General features: G+C 44.6%; 1 protein-coding gene across 1 annotated transcript; it reads right to left on the minus strand.

Annotated features, from left to right (window-relative positions):
* Window positions 1–717: 717 nt before the first annotated feature.
* Window positions 718–13,983, minus strand: ZSCAN2 (zinc finger and SCAN domain containing 2). Its single transcript, XM_016151510.2, has 3 exons — window positions 13,615–13,983; window positions 11,413–11,927; window positions 718–3,514 (listed from the first exon to the last, which is right to left on the minus strand). The coding sequence occupies exons 2-3, from the start codon at window positions 11,813–11,815 to the stop codon at window positions 2,073–2,075; spliced, it is 1,845 nt and encodes a 614-aa protein (XP_016006996.1). The 5' UTR covers window positions 11,816–11,927; window positions 13,615–13,983; the 3' UTR covers window positions 718–2,072.
* Between the last annotated feature and the right edge of the window lie 7,819 nt (window positions 13,984–21,802).

Raw genomic sequence — 21,802 nt, forward strand, 5'->3', positions numbered from 1 at the left:
TGGACTGTTCACTCGCCTAGAACCACAATCTGTCAGGTAGGGAGGAGTAAAAAAAGGAAAGGGAAGTAGAAAGTTTCAAAAAGGTTAATATCAACTCTTTTCTCTGCTTGAGACTTAAGAGATCCAAAATCTTCTATAACCCAAATTTCAGAACTTAATGCCACCCAAGAAACCATCCTATTCATTCTCTCTTACAGGCAGGAAAGCTCTGTATCTTCCCAGATGGGAATCTTTCTTCTAGTAAAGCCTGATGAAGACAGGTCATGGGACTTCCTGTTCACAATCTTCCCCTAGCACCCAGCAGTGATGGAATTAAGAATGGAGATTTCACAGCCTATGTGGTTTGGTTTAACAACTGTCATTGCTAAAAGTGGAAACTACCTCCTCGTGTCTAATTTAGTTGATTCTGGATAGAGATGCCTCCCGATGGCCTCCTCAGGACACCATCTGGCTCCCAAGCTAAAACTGCTGCTCCAAGTCTTGGTTGACAGACTAGATGTAGAATTGGCAAAGGAGAGTGGAAAGGAGTGTGTACGGGCCAAGCACACAGGTCTAGGTTCACCCAAATGTGTGCTCTTTGAAGTGACTGACTTTTACTCCCTGAAGATCTTGACCACTTTCAGCCTGAGGCAGGAGATGGGTGGGTAAGGAAGTAAGGTGTGAGTTTATTAAACTGACAGTCAAGTTCAGGTTTTTAACACACATTAAAAGACAGACTCAGGAAAAGAACGGGACTCTACTTTATTAGGCAACACTGAGCATCCATCCTATAAGAACCAGGGCCCATTCTGAGCCTTGTGTAGGAGGTGGTTTCACATTTCCCAGAAATACCTCTCTTCTACTCTCTTCTCATAACAACCCCCCCCCCTTTGCCTGCTATGATGCCCGTCTTTGCTGATTGAAGGCTCAAGGACCCAAGAACAAAGCCCGGGTAGTACCCTAAAATGAAGGGCAATCTCTGTAGGCCAATTCCTGATTCAAGCCCAGATCTCTCTAGGGGACAGATGACCTGTCCTCAAAACCAACTTTCTTAAAAATAGCATTCTCAGTATACAAAATCTATTGGGCTGAATTCTAGCTCTTCACATATAAAATAAACAGAAGAACAAGGAAATAACAAGTGCATAGAGTGATGATTACGGGGCTGTGTGTCTGTGGAGTAAAGACACAAGCCTATCCTGCAGAGTGCAGGACTGCTTCACCTTTGATGAAAGAGAAATGACCACCCACCAGGGGTAGGCAGCTGGGTGGGGGGGTCTCCACCTTCACACTCAAAAAGGCAAAAAAAAAAACAAACAATGATTCCCCATAAGAACTAGTGTATTCCCCCTGGCAGCCGACTTACCACAGGACAACAGCAGAGACAAAAGCAAACATGTAAATCTCCCCAGTTGACAGCTTTCCTGGCAGGCCCTGTTCAACTCTTATCAATGGAAAGGCTACGAAGACACTGGTTCCAGGACACACTCCCTTGTGTTTTGGTGTTCCTGACACTTCCTAGAGAGAAGAGGACTTCATCTTCTTGTGATGACTGAGAACTGAAGAAGTCCCTCCGCCCTGATTTGAAATCAAAGCCCAGGACACTGAGCCAGGAAGAGCCAGTCTGACAAGAACAGGGGCCCTGGACTGCTAGCAGCTCAGGGTGAAGGCACCTTAGCCCAACAAAATGGCGGCCCAACAGCCAGACGGCACCATCCGATTTCTGATATTTCTCCAGGGACTCAGCCGGGCTGTGGGCCGTGCTGTCTTCCATTCCACACGGAAAAAAACACTCCCCCTATTCTACCGAAGAAGAAACTGAGGCACAGAGGATCAGGAGAGGGAGCCAGTCAAGCCATGAAATAGAACATGAAAAGACCCAACTTTCCGACCTTCCATTCCTACACTCTGTTCTTTGGGTTTGACTCTGACCACAAAGATGACGGGATCCTAGGAATGAGGATGAGCAGGGGTGAGATTCTGGCAAAAATCCCCAAAGACCAAGAATGGGTCTTCTAATGAGACCCCCACTTGGGGGCAGTGTGACAGCTCCCTCTCCTGGGCCAGTCCCCTCACTTTCCCTCTTTGCCAGGTCAGTAAAGTTTCTCTTTCATGTGGGTTCTCTGATGCGTAATGAAATTGGAGCTGTTGCTGAAGCCTTTGCCACACTCGGGGCACTTGTAGGGCTTCTCCCCCGTGTGGATTCGCTGGTGTATAATGAGAACTGAATTCCAGCTAAAGCCCTTCCCACATTCTGGGCACCGGTAGGGCTTGTCCCCCAAGTGGGCCCTCTGGTGCATGACCAGGATGGAGCCCCGGCTGAAGCTCTTGCCGCACATGAGGCACTCGTAGGGCTTCTCGCCCGTGTGTGTCCGCTGGTGCACCACCAGCTGGGAGCGCTGGCTGAAGCCCTTCCCACACTCGCCGCACTTGTAGGGCTTCTCCCCCGTGTGGATCCGCTGGTGCTTGATGAGGTTGGAGCTCCAGCTGAAGCTCTCCCCGCACGTCAGGCACTCGTAGGGCTTCTCGCCGGTGTGCGTCCCCTGGTGCGCGATCAGGCTGGAGCTCTGGCTGAAGCCCTTCCCGCACTCGCCGCACTTGTAGGGCTTCTCCACCAGGTGGGTCCTGCGGTGCGTGGCCAGGTTGGAGCTCCGGCTGAAGCTCTTCCCACACTCGCCGCACTGGTAGGGCTTCTCTCCTGTGTGAGTCCTCCGGTGGGTGATGAGGGCGGAGCTCTGACTGAACCTCTGGCCACAGTCGGGACACTTGTACGGTTTCTCCCCGGTGTGGATCCTCTGGTGTCGGATCAGGTTGGAGTTGTAGCTAAAGCTTTCGCCACATTCTTTACATTCGTAGGGCTTCTCTCCGGTGTGGATTCCCTGATGCGTATTAAGGCTGGACCGGTTGCCGAAGCTCTTGCCACACTCAGGGCACGAGTACGGTTTTTCCCCCGTGTGGGTGCGCTGGTGAGCGATGAGATTGGGGCTCCTGCTGAAACTCTTGCCACACTCGGCACACTGAAAGGGTTTCTCGCCCGTGTGGATCCTCTGGTGGGTTATGAGGTTTGCGCTCCGGCTAAAGCTTTTCCCACAATCCCTGCATTTGTAAGGTTTCTCCCCGGTGTGAGTCGTTTGGTGTCTACTAAAGTTTGAACCATCACTAAAGCTCTTCCCACATTCATCGCATTTGTAGTATTTCTCTCCCGTGTGGGTCCGCTCGTGCGTGATTAGGTGGGATTTCCGGCTGAAGGTTTTCCCACACTGGGGACATTCATAGGGCTTCTCACCCAGGTAGGTGCCCTGAAGGCCTATGAGCTGTCCAACCTCCTTGCCCTGGGATGGCGCCTCCCCGTGGTCCTCACCTGGACCGTTTCTCTGAGGATCCCTGGAGCCACAGTCCCTCTCAAAGTCACTTTCCCAATCAGACTGCTGAACGCCTTCCCCTTCAGGCATTTCTGAGAAGATCTCATGTGACTCCACCTCCTCAAATATGTCTTGATTAAAGTTTTCCCCATTTTCACTCTGGATCTCAAAATCTGAAATAATGAAGAAAGACATACAATTTAGACTCAAGTCCTTATAATGATGAGAAAAGGAAACCAGAAGGGAAAATTCAACATTTAGTGAAAATAAAGAGGCTAAAGAACCCTTAAAATTTTTTTAAAACAGGTTTACTTCTTTCTAACTGGTTATCTAGTTGCCAGGCCTCAACCTTTCTGGTAATCACCCAGAATTTCTAAGTCTTAAAGCTGTGGGTTCTATGTCTCTACCTGTTTCTTCACTTAGAAATGAGGGCAGGTTAAAATTTGAAAATCCTAATCGAGGGAAAGCAACAGGGTATATGATAACCCCCAAAGCTCACCCATGATGCTTAGTAGGTGCTCAATTAAATTTGATAAATGAATGTGCTTTTTGTTGCTATCACAGAAATTTCTCTAAAGTTCTCCTTTCAAAAGGAGCTTATATAATCTTGTGCATTAAAATACATCTGGTGTTTATCTTATTCGCTGGCATGTAAATAAGACACAGACAAGAGGACAGCACCCCTGCGACAAGGATCTAGGTGTCTATACAGATGACTGGAAACTAGCAAGTGGGCAGTTAAAAAAGCCCTGAATTTTATCTGCACTGAGAGCCTACAGGTAGCCCTCCCATTGGTAATACAAAATGTCTACCTTCCTAGAATCTTTATTTCCAGAACCTTGTCAAACCCTCTGCTGCCCAATGCTTATCAAACACGTGGGCAAGAGACATCACTGAAGAAGACTGCTGGAAGAATACACACCCCTTCCTCAGACTAGAGACTTTAATAAATCCATCCCGGGATTAGGCCAGAGCAGCAGAAAGCTGTGAGCCTGGACCTCACTGTTCTGACCCCAGCAAACTGTGTTCATTGAACTGTGTGTTGGTTTAATGGCTCAGGCTGACAGTGACAAACACTCTAATGAGTGTCATTAGAAATTAATGGCTGTCAAGAACATTAATACTACCAGGAAGTTGTTGATGGCATTGTTTATACCTCACCATGTCCGCTTGGCGAGCCTAAGGGGGACATTTTGCTCTGATCAAAATACCAAAAAGCTGCTCCTCTGAGCAACCAATTTGTGACTGCCTCACGCCTCTGAGTGTGGCTCTGTTTTGCCTTGCCTGCTGGGAAGCTCGGAGCCAAAAGCTCAGAGTAAGAATACTGGATGCTTTCACAGCACTATTGGTATTCTTTAATTTCATTCTTCCCCTCCCATCATTTTCTTTTCGACTATCATTTCCTTGTGCATCATTTCTATAAAGCATTTTCAGTTCTTTTTTTGGAATTCTGTAGAGTATACAGAAATAAGTCAATGATATATTGATAAAAATGATAGAAAATTATTCCTAAGCCCTCAAATAAGAACCCCTGAGAAAGCAGATCCATCCATAACAGGACAGGCAATTAGCAAAATAATTACACAAAGTCCTGCTGACATTTCCATTATTAAAGCTTATAAACAATTTACAGTTAAATGCTCAATTTGGTGATTATTAGTTTCTATAACAATGTAAATTTCCATTTATGTGCGTGGTAAAACTTGACATGTATCTTTCAGGCAGAACCTGGGTTCCACCTATGCCTATATAAGAGTGTATTTAAACTTGCAGATAGGCATACAATTGCATTTCATGCTCGCACTAACATATATGCTGCTGGTACTCTGTGAGCTCATATAATCACCCTCCGGCCCCCTCCCCCAGATCTCCAGGGGATGGATGTCAGTGTGAGGGGCGTAATGCAGGCTTCCACTTAGCCAGGGTTAGTAGGTCTGTGCTTCAACTTCCTGCAACAATGTTTTACAAGTTTCTAGCACAGAGCTCTGCTATCATAGCTCTTCTATAACATCCTGTAGGCTGAGGACCTAATTTATTTTTTGCAAGCTAACAGGACCAAAAATATTTTTTGATAACTCTAGTAACCATTTTCTTCCGAATAGGGACATTAGCTAATAAGGGTGTCACTGCCTTAAGATCAGAACTAGTATGTTCTGGGATGAGCTCAGATGCAACAGGGGAAACAAACTCAAACTTCATTTCAGTGCGATTAGGAAGAGGATTAATTTGCAGACACCAATACATGTAAGGGCTTCCAAACACAGCAGACGCTGGGCAGAAGCCAGTGAAGGAGGAAGCGGGTGAACAAGCATGGAAAATAGCATGTGGGAGGAGGATGGTACTCAGGGGAAGCAGACCTCCAAAAGCTCAGGCAGAACATCACTTCCTGAAGGTAAGGGATGCACCCTCAAGTTCAACAGTGCACTTAAGGACCAGGGTGAGCAGGACTGACTTCCTCGGTTCAGAGAAGCAAAGGGGACGAGGCTACAACCAGAATCACACAGATGAGCCATCTGAGGAAAGCGCCTTTGACTGTCACATATTAAGCATGAGAATTATTATTAGGGAGAAAAGTCACCATTCTTTCATCCAAAGAGGTAAAGGAAGCCACCACCTGTGTGAAGGAAGATGACAAAGTAGAAGTTAAGAAAGGGTGAGACAACAGAAAGAGATGAAATGTGAACCGGCGGAACTCAGGAAAAGGGGGGGGGGGAGGGAGGAAAATCCAGAGAAATGGAGACGAATGTAGAGAAACACGAAGGAAAACAGGTGCCTTGGAAAGCACGGAAGGGAGGAGGGCGGACGTGGCAAAAGTAAGCCAAAGGAGCCAATACCTCAAGGCATAAGAACCCTTGAAGAGTACACTGTATGCCTAGGAAAACTAACCGAGCGTGGTTCATCATGAGACAGGACAACAACACAAAAAGATCAAATCACTTATGTGGGGGAAGGAGACCAACTGGTCTTAAGATTTCTCGACAGTTAACACTCAGTGCCCGTAGACAGTGCAGCAACAGCTACAAGGTGCGCAAGAAAAGAAAATGTACGCCAAGGATTTTATGTTCAACAAAGCTGTCCTTCGAACTCATATTCAATGTAATTGAAAAAAAGGGCTATTGAAAAACTTGTAACTTCCAGTAGATTTTTAATACAAATCTCAGGATTCCACTGATTAAAGGGACTGAACGGAAAAACAAACAAACAGAATCTATCCTTCAAGTATAAAGTTTAGAGACAAACAGCCTTGGATATGCACAATTTCATGGAATACTGTTATATGAGCCCTTCTTGAGGAATTTCAGTAAACCAAGAGGTAAAGGGAACTCTAGAGCAGAGATTGGAGATGAAAACAATACATTTGTTGTTTTAGAATGAAGTCTAAAACATCTATGGTGGTTAGAGTGATAAGAGAATGTAGTAAATGTTATATGGTGATGTAGAAATGACACTCTAATGAAAACTGGGGTTAGGGGAAGAAGGTGGGGTATAGGATATACTCACTGACTGCCTTATCTATAATACCTGGGACCTCGAAGGATATCGTTTACAATTAACAAATCATGTAACTGAAGTATAAATGTCTTTAACTATGGAAAACAGTACAGAAGTTCCTCAAAAAATAAAAATAGAACTACCATGTGACTCAGTAGTCCCTCTTCTGGGTGTATACTGTTTCCTAAGGAAAGAAAATCACTATCTCAAATAGGTATCTGCACCCCCATGTTCACTGCAGCATTGTTTACAATAGCCAAGGCAAGAAGATTCTTAGAAGCACTATTAAATTTCTGATGGTCTAATGGGCAAAAGAATAGTTTCTTGATTTAATGAGTATTTCCCTAATAATTTGTAAGGTAAAATTTATTTTGTGTAACTTGAGAAGTAGGGATCTCTTTCTGTGTAACTTATGAAGTAGGGATCCAATTTTAGTTTTTTTCAAAATGGTTAAGACCACTGTCCAAATGCCACTGGTTGAACGGTTCTTGAATTACCTACCACAGGACCTCTTCCCTTATGTATGGGTCAGAAGATAAAAGCCACAACCGTAGCTCAGTCTAAACCAGTGGTTCTTGTATTTTCCCACCCTTGACACACACTCTTGACTCGTGTGCATAGCACATTCCTGTGGCTATTCCCAGGGCTGTGTGTGTTCCCCCGCCTAGCCAGAGGGCTCCTCTTTCCCTCCCATGCTAGAAAGCATATCAGAATGAGCGTGAGGAAAACTAATGTCAATATGGGGATAAACCTGAATTGACTATAACTTGCTTAGAACAATGAAACTGGTCACTAACTGCGGCACTTTAGTGTGAGTTAGGCTCAAGGTTCTCACAAAGCCCCTCCCACCCGATTGTGACAAACCGCTGTGTCTCAACACTATGGTCAGAGGCATTGGTCTAAAATATGGAAGTGATTCCACACAGCTTCTGTCCAAGTCGGGCTCTCCCATCAAAACCCTGCCCTGAAAAGCGGGCTGGGAACCTGATCAGAACTGAGTGATGGGGAACAAGGTTCCACCTGAACTCCGGGTGCTTGAGAGACTAACTGCTGATAAAAACAGAAATGAGTTCTGTTATCAGTTTAAATGAATGACTGCCAAACGCTTTACAGTTATAACGTTACCTCTCTCTAAGAGTTCTGCATGGTATACATTTCGAATACTTAACTAGATTCAAAGAGATTTTGTTTTGAAGCTGAGAATTGTAGCTTTAGAAGGACATACATCTTTACAACTGTCCAGCACCCTCCACTCCCCTTCTCATTAAGAAAGATGACTGTATGTGTTCATTTGCTGTTAAGGGAGTATACTGCTGGGACAGCAGGCTCCAGATAGGTAAGCTGTTGCCTGTGCCCACAGAAAGCCAGATGATGCTGGAGACGGCTGGAGGGGTCAGCTGTGACTCTTGGGCTCACCTGTTGGAAAAGAGTAGGCTTGAAGCTGACAGTCTCCATTTCTCTGTACTATAGATGAAGAACAAAAGAAAAGAAAACAAAGGTTCTTTGCCTTCTGGGATTTTATAGGTCCCTGGAAGAAAGAAAACAAGTATTCACAGAAATAGGTAACTAGATGGACTATGATAAAAAGCCAAAAGAGAAGAAGAATCCAAATGCTCTGGAGTGAAGACTCCTATCACAGGTGATGAGAGATGCTCCCAGCTGGGTGGGGCTGGGCACAGGGAAGAGGGACTGGAAGTAAGGACAGCTTTATGGAGTAGGTCTCCAAGGACGACCCAGATGTTATCACACAGGAACAGGACCAAGCCATTCCAAGTCAAAATTCAGGAGCACAGATGAATGCTAGAAAGCACAGTTATGTTCAAGAAACAGCAAGACCAGGTCTGAATGGGGCAGGGGCTCCAGCAAGAGAAGCCTGCTCAGGGCCATCTGAGCCAGGTCGCACAGGCCCAGGGGCTCCAAGAGGATGGAGGAGGTCACACTTGATTTGGAGACACTGGGGAACTCAGAGACTTTTAAGCAGGAGAGTGCCCGATCACTCAGGTAGGAGTGGAGCCGCTACAGTGGAGGGGAAAGACGCTGGAGGCAGGGCCCCTTTGGAGGCCGCTGCGAGAGTTCAAGCAAAACCCCAAGAGCCTGAATTAGGGCTGGGGACTAAAACGTCCTTGGTTAACACAGTGAGAGAGAGGAGCTTACACTTAACCTATTAACAGAGGTCCAATTTTAATCAGAATGATAAGACACTTTAACTGTGAGTATCTAGAGGTACCTGCTAGTCAAATTTTAAATCACCGTGCTGGGTAAAAGTGTCCAAATGTCACAAGCTGGTCAAACAGAATAGCAGCCAGGTGGTCTCATGCTGTGTAATATTTGAGAAGGGATGACAATAACTGCAGGGGGATTTGTTAAAGACCAACAAAGATGACCTCCAAGTCAGAAGTCAGGAGACTGACGAACCCATGCTGGATGTCCCAAGAGAGATGAAGACACGAAGCCCCCGCAGCAAGCCAGGTGGGGAGGGCTGTTGCGGTGGATACCTGTGATCACCTGAGACACCTGCTGAGCTCTGACCCTCTGCCTTGTGATTTCCTCAACCAAATAACAACCCCCATGGCCTCTCCTTAGCCCCCAGCCTGTCTGGCCTCTTGGCAGCATCCAACCGAAGACCCTAAAGTTCATTACACTTGTCCCATCCATCAGGAGCCAGGTAAACTAAGTGTTTAAATGAGATTTTGTATCTGTTTAAACAGGAAGAGTAAAATTAACAGTTATTTTCCAAGGCCAAAGAAAATCAGGTGCTTTGCTTCAGATAAAACCTAGGATCTACCAAACACACGTGGAAGTGAGCAGAGCAGACTAGAGTCTGACTCCTGGCTCCACCTCTTACCAACTGTGGCCTCGAGGAAGGGCTCATCTTGCTGCACTTCCGTGTCCTCGGCTGTACAACGACAGTCCTGCCCACCTCACAGGACTGAGAGTGAGAGGGACACGCAAGGTGCCCGGTGCAGGGCAGGGCTCACGGGAGGCCCTCAGTGGCAGTCCTTTTCTCCACAGGACGGCCGTACTCACATCTCCCAAGTCCCTGCAGGTCGTCACAACCTCTGTCCTTTCCTTTCCTTGATCCTCTTCCCAGTCTTCTGAATCCTTCAGACTTGATGCTTCCAACTTAGTCACCTCTGTCTCAGTCCTCGTCCGCATCCCTTCCTTCCAACAGCCCACTGGGAACTATCACTTTGCATCCATCACAGATGCGATGACATGCGTGAGAACATGGGTGACGTCCTCAGACCCAGGAGTTCGACTCTTGGCCCAGTTCAGCCTCGTACTAGCTGCGCGATCTTAAGGGAGTCACTGAACTGCTCTCACTATCTCTCAACGTGTAGAGTTTCTGGGAATTTTGCATATTAGATGCTAATCACACTGCCTGGCGCACAGAAAGGGATGCATAAATGTTAGCCATCATTACTGAATTCTTTCTCACGTGTCCAATCTCCTCTCCTTCCTCTGCTGTCCCCACCTTGGCCCAATCCCTATCACTGCACACCCGCTGTCAAAGTGGCTTCCTGGCTGCTCTCCTGCCTCTAGCTTCTCCTCACTGTAATCAAACCTACATCCTGTTGCCAAACTCAGCTTCCTCCCATGCCCCTCAGGCCCTAGTTTAAGAAGCTGCTGAGGCCAATGACAGTCAGTCCAAGCCTCTACCCACCCTCCCCCCAAATTCTGCTTCCTACCACTTCCTAAAAACACACTTTCTACTCTAATCAGCCAGCCTTTCTTACTGTCATCTGAACTGTGCCACGCTGGGCCACCTTTCCAAGCTTCTGCTTAGCACAGCTCCTCTCAGATGCCACCCCTTCTGCCTGCCCTGTACCTTTCCAAATTCCGCCCCAGCCTGCAACATCTGCTCGAATACCACAACCTCCATAAAAAGCCTTCCCTGACCTCTCTTCTGCATTTCTCATCGGCACACAGGCAGGCATTTTCCATGGTCCTGAAACAGTCCTCGGGACACAGGTAGATCATAATTAAATATGTGGTGATCAAGGGAGTCCAGTTTACAAGTAGAGAGGAGGATGGAGGCAGGGCAGTTAAACGGCATGCCTGGGGACAAATACATTAACTGTTGCAAAGAACTCAAGTTTGTAATTCCTCTTTTAAGAGCTCAGTGTGACTTTACACCACAAAAAGTTCCTAGTTATTAGCTAGTTTATTTGTCATTCATCTTGGTTTCATAAAAATAATCACCAAAAAAAAAAAAAAAAAAGATTTGTTTTTTCTAACTGCTGGATGTTTAAGAGTTTATTGCACAACCCAGTGAAGGTGCCAAGGGGGGTTTTATAGGGTCTTCCCCTAGTCTTCCATTAAGCTTCCCAACCACAGAAGTAAAACCCATGCTTGCTAAGCACATGCAGCTCTGAGAGTACTCCTCTAAGCCATCTCCCATACTGAAATTCTGGAACTGTCACTGCACACAAGGGCATTAAAAAAGATGACAATGTGCTGATTGCCTGCAGATAGCATACAAGGATGGGGCTGTCCCCAGCTCTGTCCTGAATATCCCCTTCTCCTCCTCCAACTCAAAGGGTGCTCCCACCCTCTCTTGTGAAGTTCAGCATCTCACCACTGTCCCGAAGGGTCTGGGTCAAGTCTTCCACCAGGGCCACAGCCTCCTCGCTGCTTTCGGGCCGATGCTCTTGCAGCCAAGCCTGAATTTCCCTTGGCAGCATGGTCAGCATTTGCTCCTTGGTGTGCACCTCTGGCCTCAGCCAGCGCCGACAGAGCTCTCGAAGGCGGCCGAGTGCCCCCTGTGGCCCTCCTGCTGCCTCCTCGTGAGGGCTGCCCTTGCCAGCACTCTGGGGAAAGGGCTCAGACTCAGGGCCATCCTCCTGCAGCACAGCTTCCTGCACCCAAGAGTCGTCTTCCAGGATCATGGTGGTGACCTCCTCTTCTTTTTCTTCTTCTTCTTGAGGCACCTGGACTAAGGGGCTCAGAGGAGTGGTTACTCTTGGCACCTCCGCAGCCATCACCCACGTTCTTGGAGCAGTCACCCCAGGCTTCTAGCCTTTAACTTGAGTCTTCTCTGGCCAGGCTCTCTGAGAAGACACCTCCCTACTCAAATTTCAACAAGTAGCTCAGCTGAGAAATGAGAAAGAAAGAGAACTAGAATCAGTAAGTAAACTATCCTAAAACGATCTAACTCACAGCAGCCTGGGTCAGGCCACCAAGTAATTTTTACATCTATCTGCAAATCAACACAAGTTTCCTGTCTCAAAGAAAAAATGTCTTATTCCTGAAAACCTGTCTCTTTTTATGGCAAGAGAAGTTAAGAATCAGAAACGCAAGTTATACAGCACTTTTCTTTCCAAAAGACCAAAGCAAAAGCATAAGAAATTCAAAGAACTTGCAAGAAGAACCCAGGACTGAGTTATCTTGCCCTAAATCAATTCACACTTGCTGCAGAGTGAGTGACCTTGACCTTACACATCAGTCACCCAACCTCACTGACCACCTAATAAGCAGGATAACACCCATCCTTCTTATCTTGGGGGAACATCTTAAAGATTAGCAATGGATCAGATGTCAAGAGGCTTTGTGCCTCAGTGGAAAGGCAATATCTCAACTGCATTACCACCATATTTTAAAGTATGAAGTTTTAAAATGCTTAATACCCTTCAATCCAGCCTTTGCCCCCTCAGGAATTTATCTTTAAAAATAACCATCTTTGCAAAGAGAAATTTATTTGTAAGGACACACAACCATAGCATTCTAATTGCAAAAAAACACAAACAACAACAACAACAACAATGGCATATTAAAAATCCAGCAGCAGGGGAATGGTTAATAAATTATGCCACATCTATACAGTAAAAAAGTAAAACTACATTGGTGTAATAACAGCTACCTTTGGGGGGTAATGACTAGGTACTCAGAGGAGCCTTTAGGGTGCTGGAAATGTTCTATATATTGATTTGACAATGGTTGCACAATAGTATACATATGAAATAATTTAAGATCTGTGCACTCTGCTATATTTTAAAACATTTTCTAAATTATGCTGACAAAGATTATTAATCATTAATCATTTAAGGTAATCCTCATAATAGTATAATTATGGATACAAGCAAAACCAGCAAGGCATTAAAACCATAAAAACAATATGAACCCAATTCCCTTTAAAAATGATCAATATACATGGGGGGGGGGGGAACCTGGATGGAGATTCTGCAAGGTGTAGAGCAGTGAAGTGACCAATTATTTAAAGACTATAAAAAAAATGAAAAATATTTTTAAAAATCATTACCATATCATACTCAGATAACGACCCCCCCCAAAAAAAAAGGGAAGAAAAGGAAAAACTTTTTAAAAGAACAAAACAGAAATATTAGTAGAAAAACCGAAGCTCCCAGTGTGTATTTACAGTGACTAGAAGAAACTCAGAAATAACAGAATTCTTGGGAGTTCGGGAAAACTGTTCCTAGTAAAGCTAATTCGCTATGACCTGGGGCATGACACGCCCTCTGTGAGCTCAGTTTCCCCATCTGTAAAATGAGCTCCGCAGGATGTCGTCCAGTGTGCTTCCAGTCCAAACTCTGCGTCCCCGGCTGGATGTGCAAGGAGCTCTCCGCTGGGAGAAAAGCCCGGGTGCGTTAGCTGAGCGGACCCGCGCGTTAACCAGGACCCCCTCCCCGGGCGACGGGCCGCGGACAGCGCCCCCGGCGCCCCTCCCCCAGCAGGCTGCCAGCACTGGCTCCAGGCCCGTTACTCCCCGCCTCAGGCTACTTCCCTGGGCCGCGCGGCGCCAGACCTGCTTTTCCGGGCTCACCTCTCTGGAGACGAGATCTTGCTCCGGCAGCGGCTCCGCGTGCAAAGCGCCCCGGGCACGGACCCACTGGATTCACCACGGATCCGGCCGGAGGGGCACCGAGAACAATGGACGGGATGGGCCCGCCCCCCGCCGCAGTCATTGGCTACTGAGAACTGCCCTTGGAAACTCTGTTTTCTGATTGGTGGATACAGCACCCAAGCTGGAGTTCGGGGGGAGGCAAGCCCGAAGGCACTGTGGGAGATGTAGTCCACCCAGACTCCCTGGGCTACGGGCCTGGGAAAGGAGTTTTGGGTTAATAGCCTGGGAAGTACAGAAGAACCAGAGGCAGAAAATCCGCGAACTGGCCGTCAGGACCCCAGTGTTGGCCAAAGCTGTGACCTGAAACAGGTCATTTCGCTTCTTTAAAGCCTCCATATAGTTGTCTATAAAAAGTGAAAGTTGGATGGACTTGAATGTCTTTTTCAGCTGTGAACTGTGTGACGATTGTTAGGCCCCTTGATGGCCAAAAGCAGTCTCCTAGCGAGAAACGGATCAGCACAGGAAAATCCCCCGGGGCCCCTAACCCAACTTGCAGATACGCGCATCTGGCTCTCACACACACCTTTGTTTTTGCCCGTGGTATTCCTGCGTCTGGGGGAAAGCTCTGTCCCGCTTCTTCTGCCAGGAACTCCCATTCTTTTATCTTTCTCCTCTTCTGTGGAGTACCTGCGCCAGACGGATACTCCGCCCCCAGCACACCTGTTTGGCAGGTGAGTGTGGGAGGTTGGCCTCTATTGTGGTGTTCCCGGTCTTAGCACTCTTGAAGAAATGGGTGTCCTGACGATGCTGTACGACAACAGGTAAGACACTGCCCTGAAATCCAAGGGGGAAATATAAGAGTGGAGAGAAAAACAATCCCAACGGGCTGTGACAGAACAATTGTGTGTTGGTATAGAGCAACTATGGGAAGCACACACAAATGACTACATTTGTTATTTCAATTTTCATAAATTGCATTTCATAAAAATTTCATTTCATGAATATTTGAGAAATGTTTTATATTAGTGATCATTTTAATCTCATTTTTACGAACCGATTGTTCAGATCTTCCTGTTTTTAAAATCGAATTTACCCGTAAGAGCTCTTTGTATAAAAAAAAAAAAATGGTCCCTCTGTTCGTTACAGAAGTTGCTACTATTTTCTCAATTTGCTGTTTGTGTTTTGCTGTCTCTTTAAAATATAGAACTTTGACTTGACATTTTTATGACATCAAATTTGTCAATGTCTTTTTATAGCTTCTGAATTTTGTGTTATTCTTAGAAAATGCTCTGTACCACTCCAAAGATTATTTAAATTTCTCTCATTTTTCACTAATTATAACCACTTTAATCCAGGTATAAAGATCCAAAGTGAGCTATTAAATACTACATCCATGGTAGCATCTTAATTTATTAGCCCAAAGTGACCACATGCAAACAGCACCACCTCCAGGCTAGAAGTCTGCAGTAAGTGTCTGAATGCAGAATCCCCTGCCACCACCTCTCCAGTGGTCAGCATTCCTAGAGTGCAAGGCCTCCAAAATGATTGGGGATGATAATTCTTGGGGATGGTCATGTATTAACAAAGATTTGTTTCTCCACTTTTCCATCCTTACTAGGGATGGGAATTTACACAAAAGGGAAAAAATTTATTTAGTTGGGGTAGGGAGTGGAGATACAGCTGACATTCTCCAGCAGCCTAAGAGTTCATTTATCTCTGCTCTTGTCCCAAACCAATGCTTAACGACAAGATACTGGCACTGTTTTGTCAAAGGAAAATCCTAGAGCCAGCCATCTCTGCCCTATGACATTGATCCTAGCCAATATCAACTGTCCTAGGTTTAGATAGACAGTAAATCAAATTTAAGACCAATTTTTGATATAACCTGACCCCCAGGCCAGTGCCCTAAGACCAACCTGGGACAGCGAGCAAGCCTAGAGACACAGCCCTGTTAGGTGAATAGGACTGCTCCTGTAAGTGATTCCTTTCTCTAAGCCACAGGGGTGACAGTGGCACTGTTCTACCAGTGGGCATTCTTAGTTAAAAACTTCAGAGAACTACTCTGGATAACCTAAGTAAAAGGGACCTACTGAAAGAATATCAGGGAACCCACAGAGTAAATGGGAGCTGCAGGATCAGGCTTGAGAACATTTGGGAACCATGAAATAGAGCAGGGCATCAAGAACCACAGCAACAATCTCTTAGCGGGCAGTCCAGACTGCCCACCCCATAAGCCCTAGTGATATTACAGCCATCTCTGTTTGTCTGCCTCCTCTCAGGGTTCCAACCCAGAAAGAGAGCATTTGGTTGCCCACCCTCTGGACCCACGAGGGTAAGAGAAAATTGGATTTGGCTCCTAGCTTTCCTTACTAATACTCCACACAAACCGCAGGTTCTCCACTCAAGAGATTAGAGACCTAATAGGAAAAACTGGACGGGCACTACCTGTCTTTAGATGTTCAGCAAGAAGGGACCTCATCCCAAGGAATACTCAGCCAAGGGCCTCTGAGGCTCTGAGGCTCTGATGGAGGTGATAAGGCTGGGCATGGAAAAAACACGCTTTCCATAGCACCTGGTCACAGTCAGGGCCAATATTCTTGAGGAGACGGGGCTGAGACATTGAGGCAGAGGGGCCTTTGAGCCCTGGGATGCAGGAAGCAACTCCTGCTACCTAAGACCCCCATCATTGCTTAACCCAACCTACTTCCTCAATGTCACAGTAAGAAGGGAGAGTCCTCTGGTTGTATGAAAGGCATGTGTCTCACTCTTTCTAGTTATGCTGCAGAGTCGGGGCCACTAAATATGATTGGGAAAGATCATTTAAATGGACAGTGTTGCAGGATGCCATAAGACTGGCCAAAAGAGAAGAGAAAGACTAAGGGGGGGGGGCTCATCGCAGGAATTCCCAAAAAAGAAGAGAAACTAGAGAATGGGATCTGGGGAACATTTATTTTCAAGAGGGAAGAGCAAACTTCAGTCCAATTAAGTGTCACTGAACAATTGTGAGATTAAGCATCACTTGGTACATTCCCATGTAAAAAGAAGCTAGAGCAAGATTTTTTTGGAATGGAAGTTTTTTACTTTCCAAGGTCAGCATCTTTTCCTGTTTTTTTATGAATAGTTTTTATTTAGTGCGACAGAGGGAGGCCCTTTGAACCTTGTGCTGCTCCTCAAGGGAGGCTGGTTTTTCTCTTTCTCAGCCGTCCTGTGCTCGCCTGGGCTTCTAGCCTCTTTGTGCCAAGAAGAAGGAGGAGAATGGATTTGCAGCCTCCGGCCAGTTCCCATGCCCTATTCTGAACTGCTCTATTCAAGGATATTTCGGAGAAGGCACAAGGGTGCTCCGCGCTGGACAGAATGACTCAGGAGGGAGCCCCAGTGCGGGTTGGTGCTTGCCAAGACACAGAGGCACCAGTGGCACAGGGATGGCTCAAGACAGAATGTGTTTTAGAGAGGAGTCAGCTCTGTAATCTTCAATGTCCCCCAAGCCATCACAAGTAAAGACTAATTATAAAGATAGGAAGAAAAAAGAGGAAAATATTTAAATACATGCTCATGCACACACATACACATACACAATCTCTAGGCTGCTCAGTTCATAGGAAGAAAATTAACATTAGAATAGTCAGTTGACTATGTGAAAGAGAAAAAAATCTTGTAACCTTCAGTAAAGCTTGCAGTGCACTTGGCATGCACAAGACACTTCAAGACCAGTTCCCAGACTTGTCAAACCAGATGCTGCCAATAAGCTACTTCTTTACAAATGCTGAAGCCACGGAAGATGAGATTTACCATGCCACGTGGCCTGAGAGGTACAGACATCCCCTGGAAATGGTTTGGTGCCATTGACTGCCTGACATCATTATCCAGACCACCAAACGTCTGGAAAATTACCATCACAGACCAATCCAGAAGCTAAGAATGCAGGACTGATTCTTCTAAAGAATGTAATTTTTACTATAAGAATGCTCAGCTTTTCTGTCTTCTTCAGAACATCCTGGGTATCATCGAGTTGTGTCTCTGATTTGCAAGTCCTAAGACTCTCGAATAAATCTTTGTCATTTATTTCTAACCCAAGCTTCCTGACTATTTTGTGCTCAGTGGACACTATGGACTTTGGGTGATTATGAGGTGTCAGTGTAGGTTCATCAGTTGTAACAAATGTGCTACTATGGTGGGGGTTGTTGCTAACAGGGGAGGCTACCCATACGAGGGGCTAGGGGTGTGTACAGGAACTCTTTGTACCTTCCTTTTAATTTTGCTGTGAACCTAAGACTGCTGTAAAAAATAAAGTCTTAAAAATAAAAATAATGAAAAAATTTAAAATACAGTAACATACCATTATACATCTTTTATATGAGAAAAATAATTGTTCCTATCAGAGCCAAACAAAACAAAAAGGCAAGATGAAATATGCTGCTTGTAGAAATTTTGGAAAATACAGACACTTTTAAAAAGATAACAAAAATCTATGTATAATTTCAATACTCAGATATAACTTCTGTGAGTTTCTTTTCATTTTTTTTCTATGCATATGAATGTGGCCAATATGAACTGTACTACGACATCAAGATACCTTTAAAATAAGAGAAACTAAATCTAGCTCTAACCTCTAACTACTGAATTAGCCTATAACCTTCTTTTTTGGAGTTTCACCTTCTCCAGGAGTGCCTAGGACTCTGGGGTTTATGTACCACACACAAGGCATCCCTGTGGACACACGCACCTATGAGGGAAAAGCCCAAGGCGTCCCAAACTCCGGACTGTGGCCTCTTCTGCAATTGCTCCTTACCACCACAAGGTGTCATCCTCTGTGCGTTCAAATCAAGGTGTGGCACTAGGCCCGTCCTTCAGAAGTTGTCCTATTAAGTGCTAGGGAGGAAAAATTCCACTCCCTCAGCACCAATTAATCCAGAGTTCCCCATAGGTTTTCTAGGGATCTCATACCTTCTCCCTGTGTGCCTTTTCACACAAAAGGTTGGTTACTGGTCCCCACCTTCCCAGAGACTAGGGCCTGACTGCCTCCAGGGGGGTTGGGAGGGGGGCAGACATTCAAAACAGCTAAATGCTATTTACCTCCCTTGGAGGAAAGGTACCTCCCCTGTGAGTCAACGCCCCAGAAGACTTTCTGGCATTTTTTTAGTAAAGCAGTGAAAAAACAACCCACATATTACATCTTCAGCAGAGTATATGCTACATATGAACATATTGCATATATATCTTGATATGGTTTGTAAACATTACAGATATGTCATATTGTTTTTCATGAAATATATCTTAAGCACTGTCCCATGTCATTATAAATTCTTCATAAATATTATTTTTAATGGTCGAATTATTTTTTCATCACATAATTCTTTTTAACTTTTGTAATGATTAACCTTTTAGGCTCTGATTATTTCCAATATTTTTGCTATATTGACTATTTTTGTACATTCATCTTTGTATGTATTACTGATTATTTCCTCATGAGAAACTTAGTATTGAAATTACTGAGTTAAAAACAATTTTGAGTCCTTTTATTCATGCTGAAAAAAGACTTCCAAGAAAGCAAGTATCATTGTGTATTACCAGCAGCAAGCAATATATAGAATGCTTAGCTTACTGCATCCTTATGAAAAGTAATTAAAATAATTTTTTAAATATGATCATTAGAAAAGGGAAAAAGAATTTTTTTAATTTGCAATTAATTACTGGTATGAATAAACAGTTTTAAATTTATGTTTTCTGTTTCTATAAATTATCTATTATTAGCTTTTGCCCATTTATTTATTGGGGGTCTTAATTTTTTAAAATGATTTTTCTGAGCCCTTTATTTACTTAAGATATGATCTATTGTTTTTTGTATTTGTTACAAATGTTTCTTCGGTGTAATGCTCATTTTAAAATTTTATTAATAACATTTTAATGTTTAAGTTTTTTCAATTTGTAATTTTTTAAGATTACTTTTTTTAATTGAGGTAAAATTATACACAATGAAATGCACAGATCTTAAGTGCACATGTCAAAGAGTTTTAAAAATATATATACTGGGGTGTGCATGTTTTAAATTTTTATATATTCAAATTTCTTGGTCTTCTCCAGTGTTCACTGTTAGGAAGAAGTGAAAGACTTTGAAATGGACTCCTCCAAGAAAGTTACTCAGCATGTTATCTAGAGTACCCTTCCATGTTATCTTTTCTTTCTTTGATCTGTTTTACCAATCTGCACGTTTCTTACTTATTGGTAAAATACTGTAGAAAACCTATATTAATGCAAATTATTCTTGTACATAGAAATGCAAATTAGTTGTGGCTGTTGGAATACAATTGATTATTGCTCTGTGGTCAGATACCTCTATGTAGAATTTTTTAGCATCCCTTATCTGTCCACAGATACGTGTGTGTGCAGTGTGCATCTTTGAATTCTCTTGTGAACCAGTTGTATTATCTTATTGGTTCCCTGATTAGTTAGTGAGTTAAATACAATCTTTGACATGTGTTCATTTTATTTCTGCATGAGTCATGCTTATGTCCTCTTTAAAATGAATTTAAGAGCATTCTAAAATGGGAAAAAATTTTTTTAATAAAATGAATTTAAACATCATCCATATTCAAGGCATGGGTTAATAGGTCATGCCCTGAATTCATTCTGGAAACAGTTTATTTTGAAGTTTAAACTTATTTAAAAGGGCTAGGACAAGACTGACAGTTCATAATTATGAATAATCAAGAAAAGCTTGAATAGGAAAATGCCTTTCCTACCTACCATGCCACTGGTGATTTAGACTCCATGCCCCAAGATTGATATATATATATTTATATATATATATTGTTATATATATATATATAACTTTTGCTAGCAAAGGCCTAATAAGCCCTTTCTTTTAAAAAGAAAGAAAGAAAGAAAGAAAGAAAGAAAGAAAGAAAGAGAAAAAAGCTAGAGTTAGTTCTTGTGCTTAGAAAACATAAATAAATATATTCATTTATGTTTCCAAATTTCCAATATAACAAGGTCGAGGTCATACACTGTGGTCTTTCTGTTTTTGTCTTTTTTTCCACCTCAGCTTCTCTTTAAGGCCTTAAAACTTGAGGAGCCCAGTAAGCGTTGGGGAGTTCCTGGAGGGCAAACACTATTTTCATCCACAACTAGTAATAAGTTCTCAGTTGACTCAAAATATTTGTGAAATAAAGCAATTTCCCTAGCGATGTAAAAAAAAAAAAAAAAGATCATATATAAGGAAATTGGGCAGGCCTCAAAGAAGAACAGGAGAGAGAAGAACCTCCTCCAGGCTGGGAAGCCCAGGGCACTGAGGCCCAGATGTTTATGTCCCTCCTCGGTCTTTCCCATCTCCTTCCCACTCCCCAGGCCTGTCAGGTGGCAGAACCCAGGACAAGGGGGAAGAGAAAGAATGGCTGATGGAGCTGAGACGGGAACTGTTCTGGCTAGACAGGCCCCTCTGGCTAGAGGTGGAGACCACTTTTACCTGCCTGAGAATTGCAGAAGTAGATGGCAGGGAATCCCCTGCTTGGGGAATGACACGTTGAATAAACTAGATTGCTGAAAAACAGGATTCTAGGGCACCGGCAAGAACACGATTTCTGGAATAGTTGACATCCTCGCCTGCCTCCTCCGGCTAAGAACAGGTGTATTAACCAATGGAAAGGGGATATACCTGGGAATTCTGATGCTAATGGCAGAAAAGTAGAACATCTCTTTTCCACTAATGGTGTCTGCTTCGGGTTTCTTAAGGCAGTCTGAGCTGGTCCGGAACCCGGCGGCGACGGACACCATTCAGGCCCTGGCCGCCCCGGGATGGGGCGGAGGACCTTGCAGAGGAGGATGCGCAACACGGTCCTAGCGAAGGGCGGACACCGGCTGCTCCACGGTAGTCGCGTGAGGCCAGGAGGTTCGCATCTGCAGATACCTCTCGTGGGGGAAGGAGGGGGTTCAGCCCTTGAGCCCCCTCTCAGCTCCGGAAAGGTGATATCTGTAATCAGGTAGTTCGAAAATTGGGTTTAGCACTTGTCACCTCTCTGAACTGGGCGTCCCGGACTCTTGAGTCCTTGCAGGGCTTACTCGGGACTACATTTCCCAGAAGGCGCCGCGGTGATTGATAGCTCGATTATCCTATGGATGAGGAGGATTTCTCGTCACGGAAAGTGAGAAGCCAATGGCAAGAGGACAGGGG

This window comes from Rousettus aegyptiacus, unplaced genomic scaffold (assembly GCF_014176215.1).
Source record: "Rousettus aegyptiacus isolate mRouAeg1 unplaced genomic scaffold, mRouAeg1.p scaffold_m13_p_14, whole genome shotgun sequence".
Classification (NCBI taxonomy): domain Eukaryota; kingdom Metazoa; phylum Chordata; class Mammalia; order Chiroptera; family Pteropodidae; genus Rousettus; species Rousettus aegyptiacus.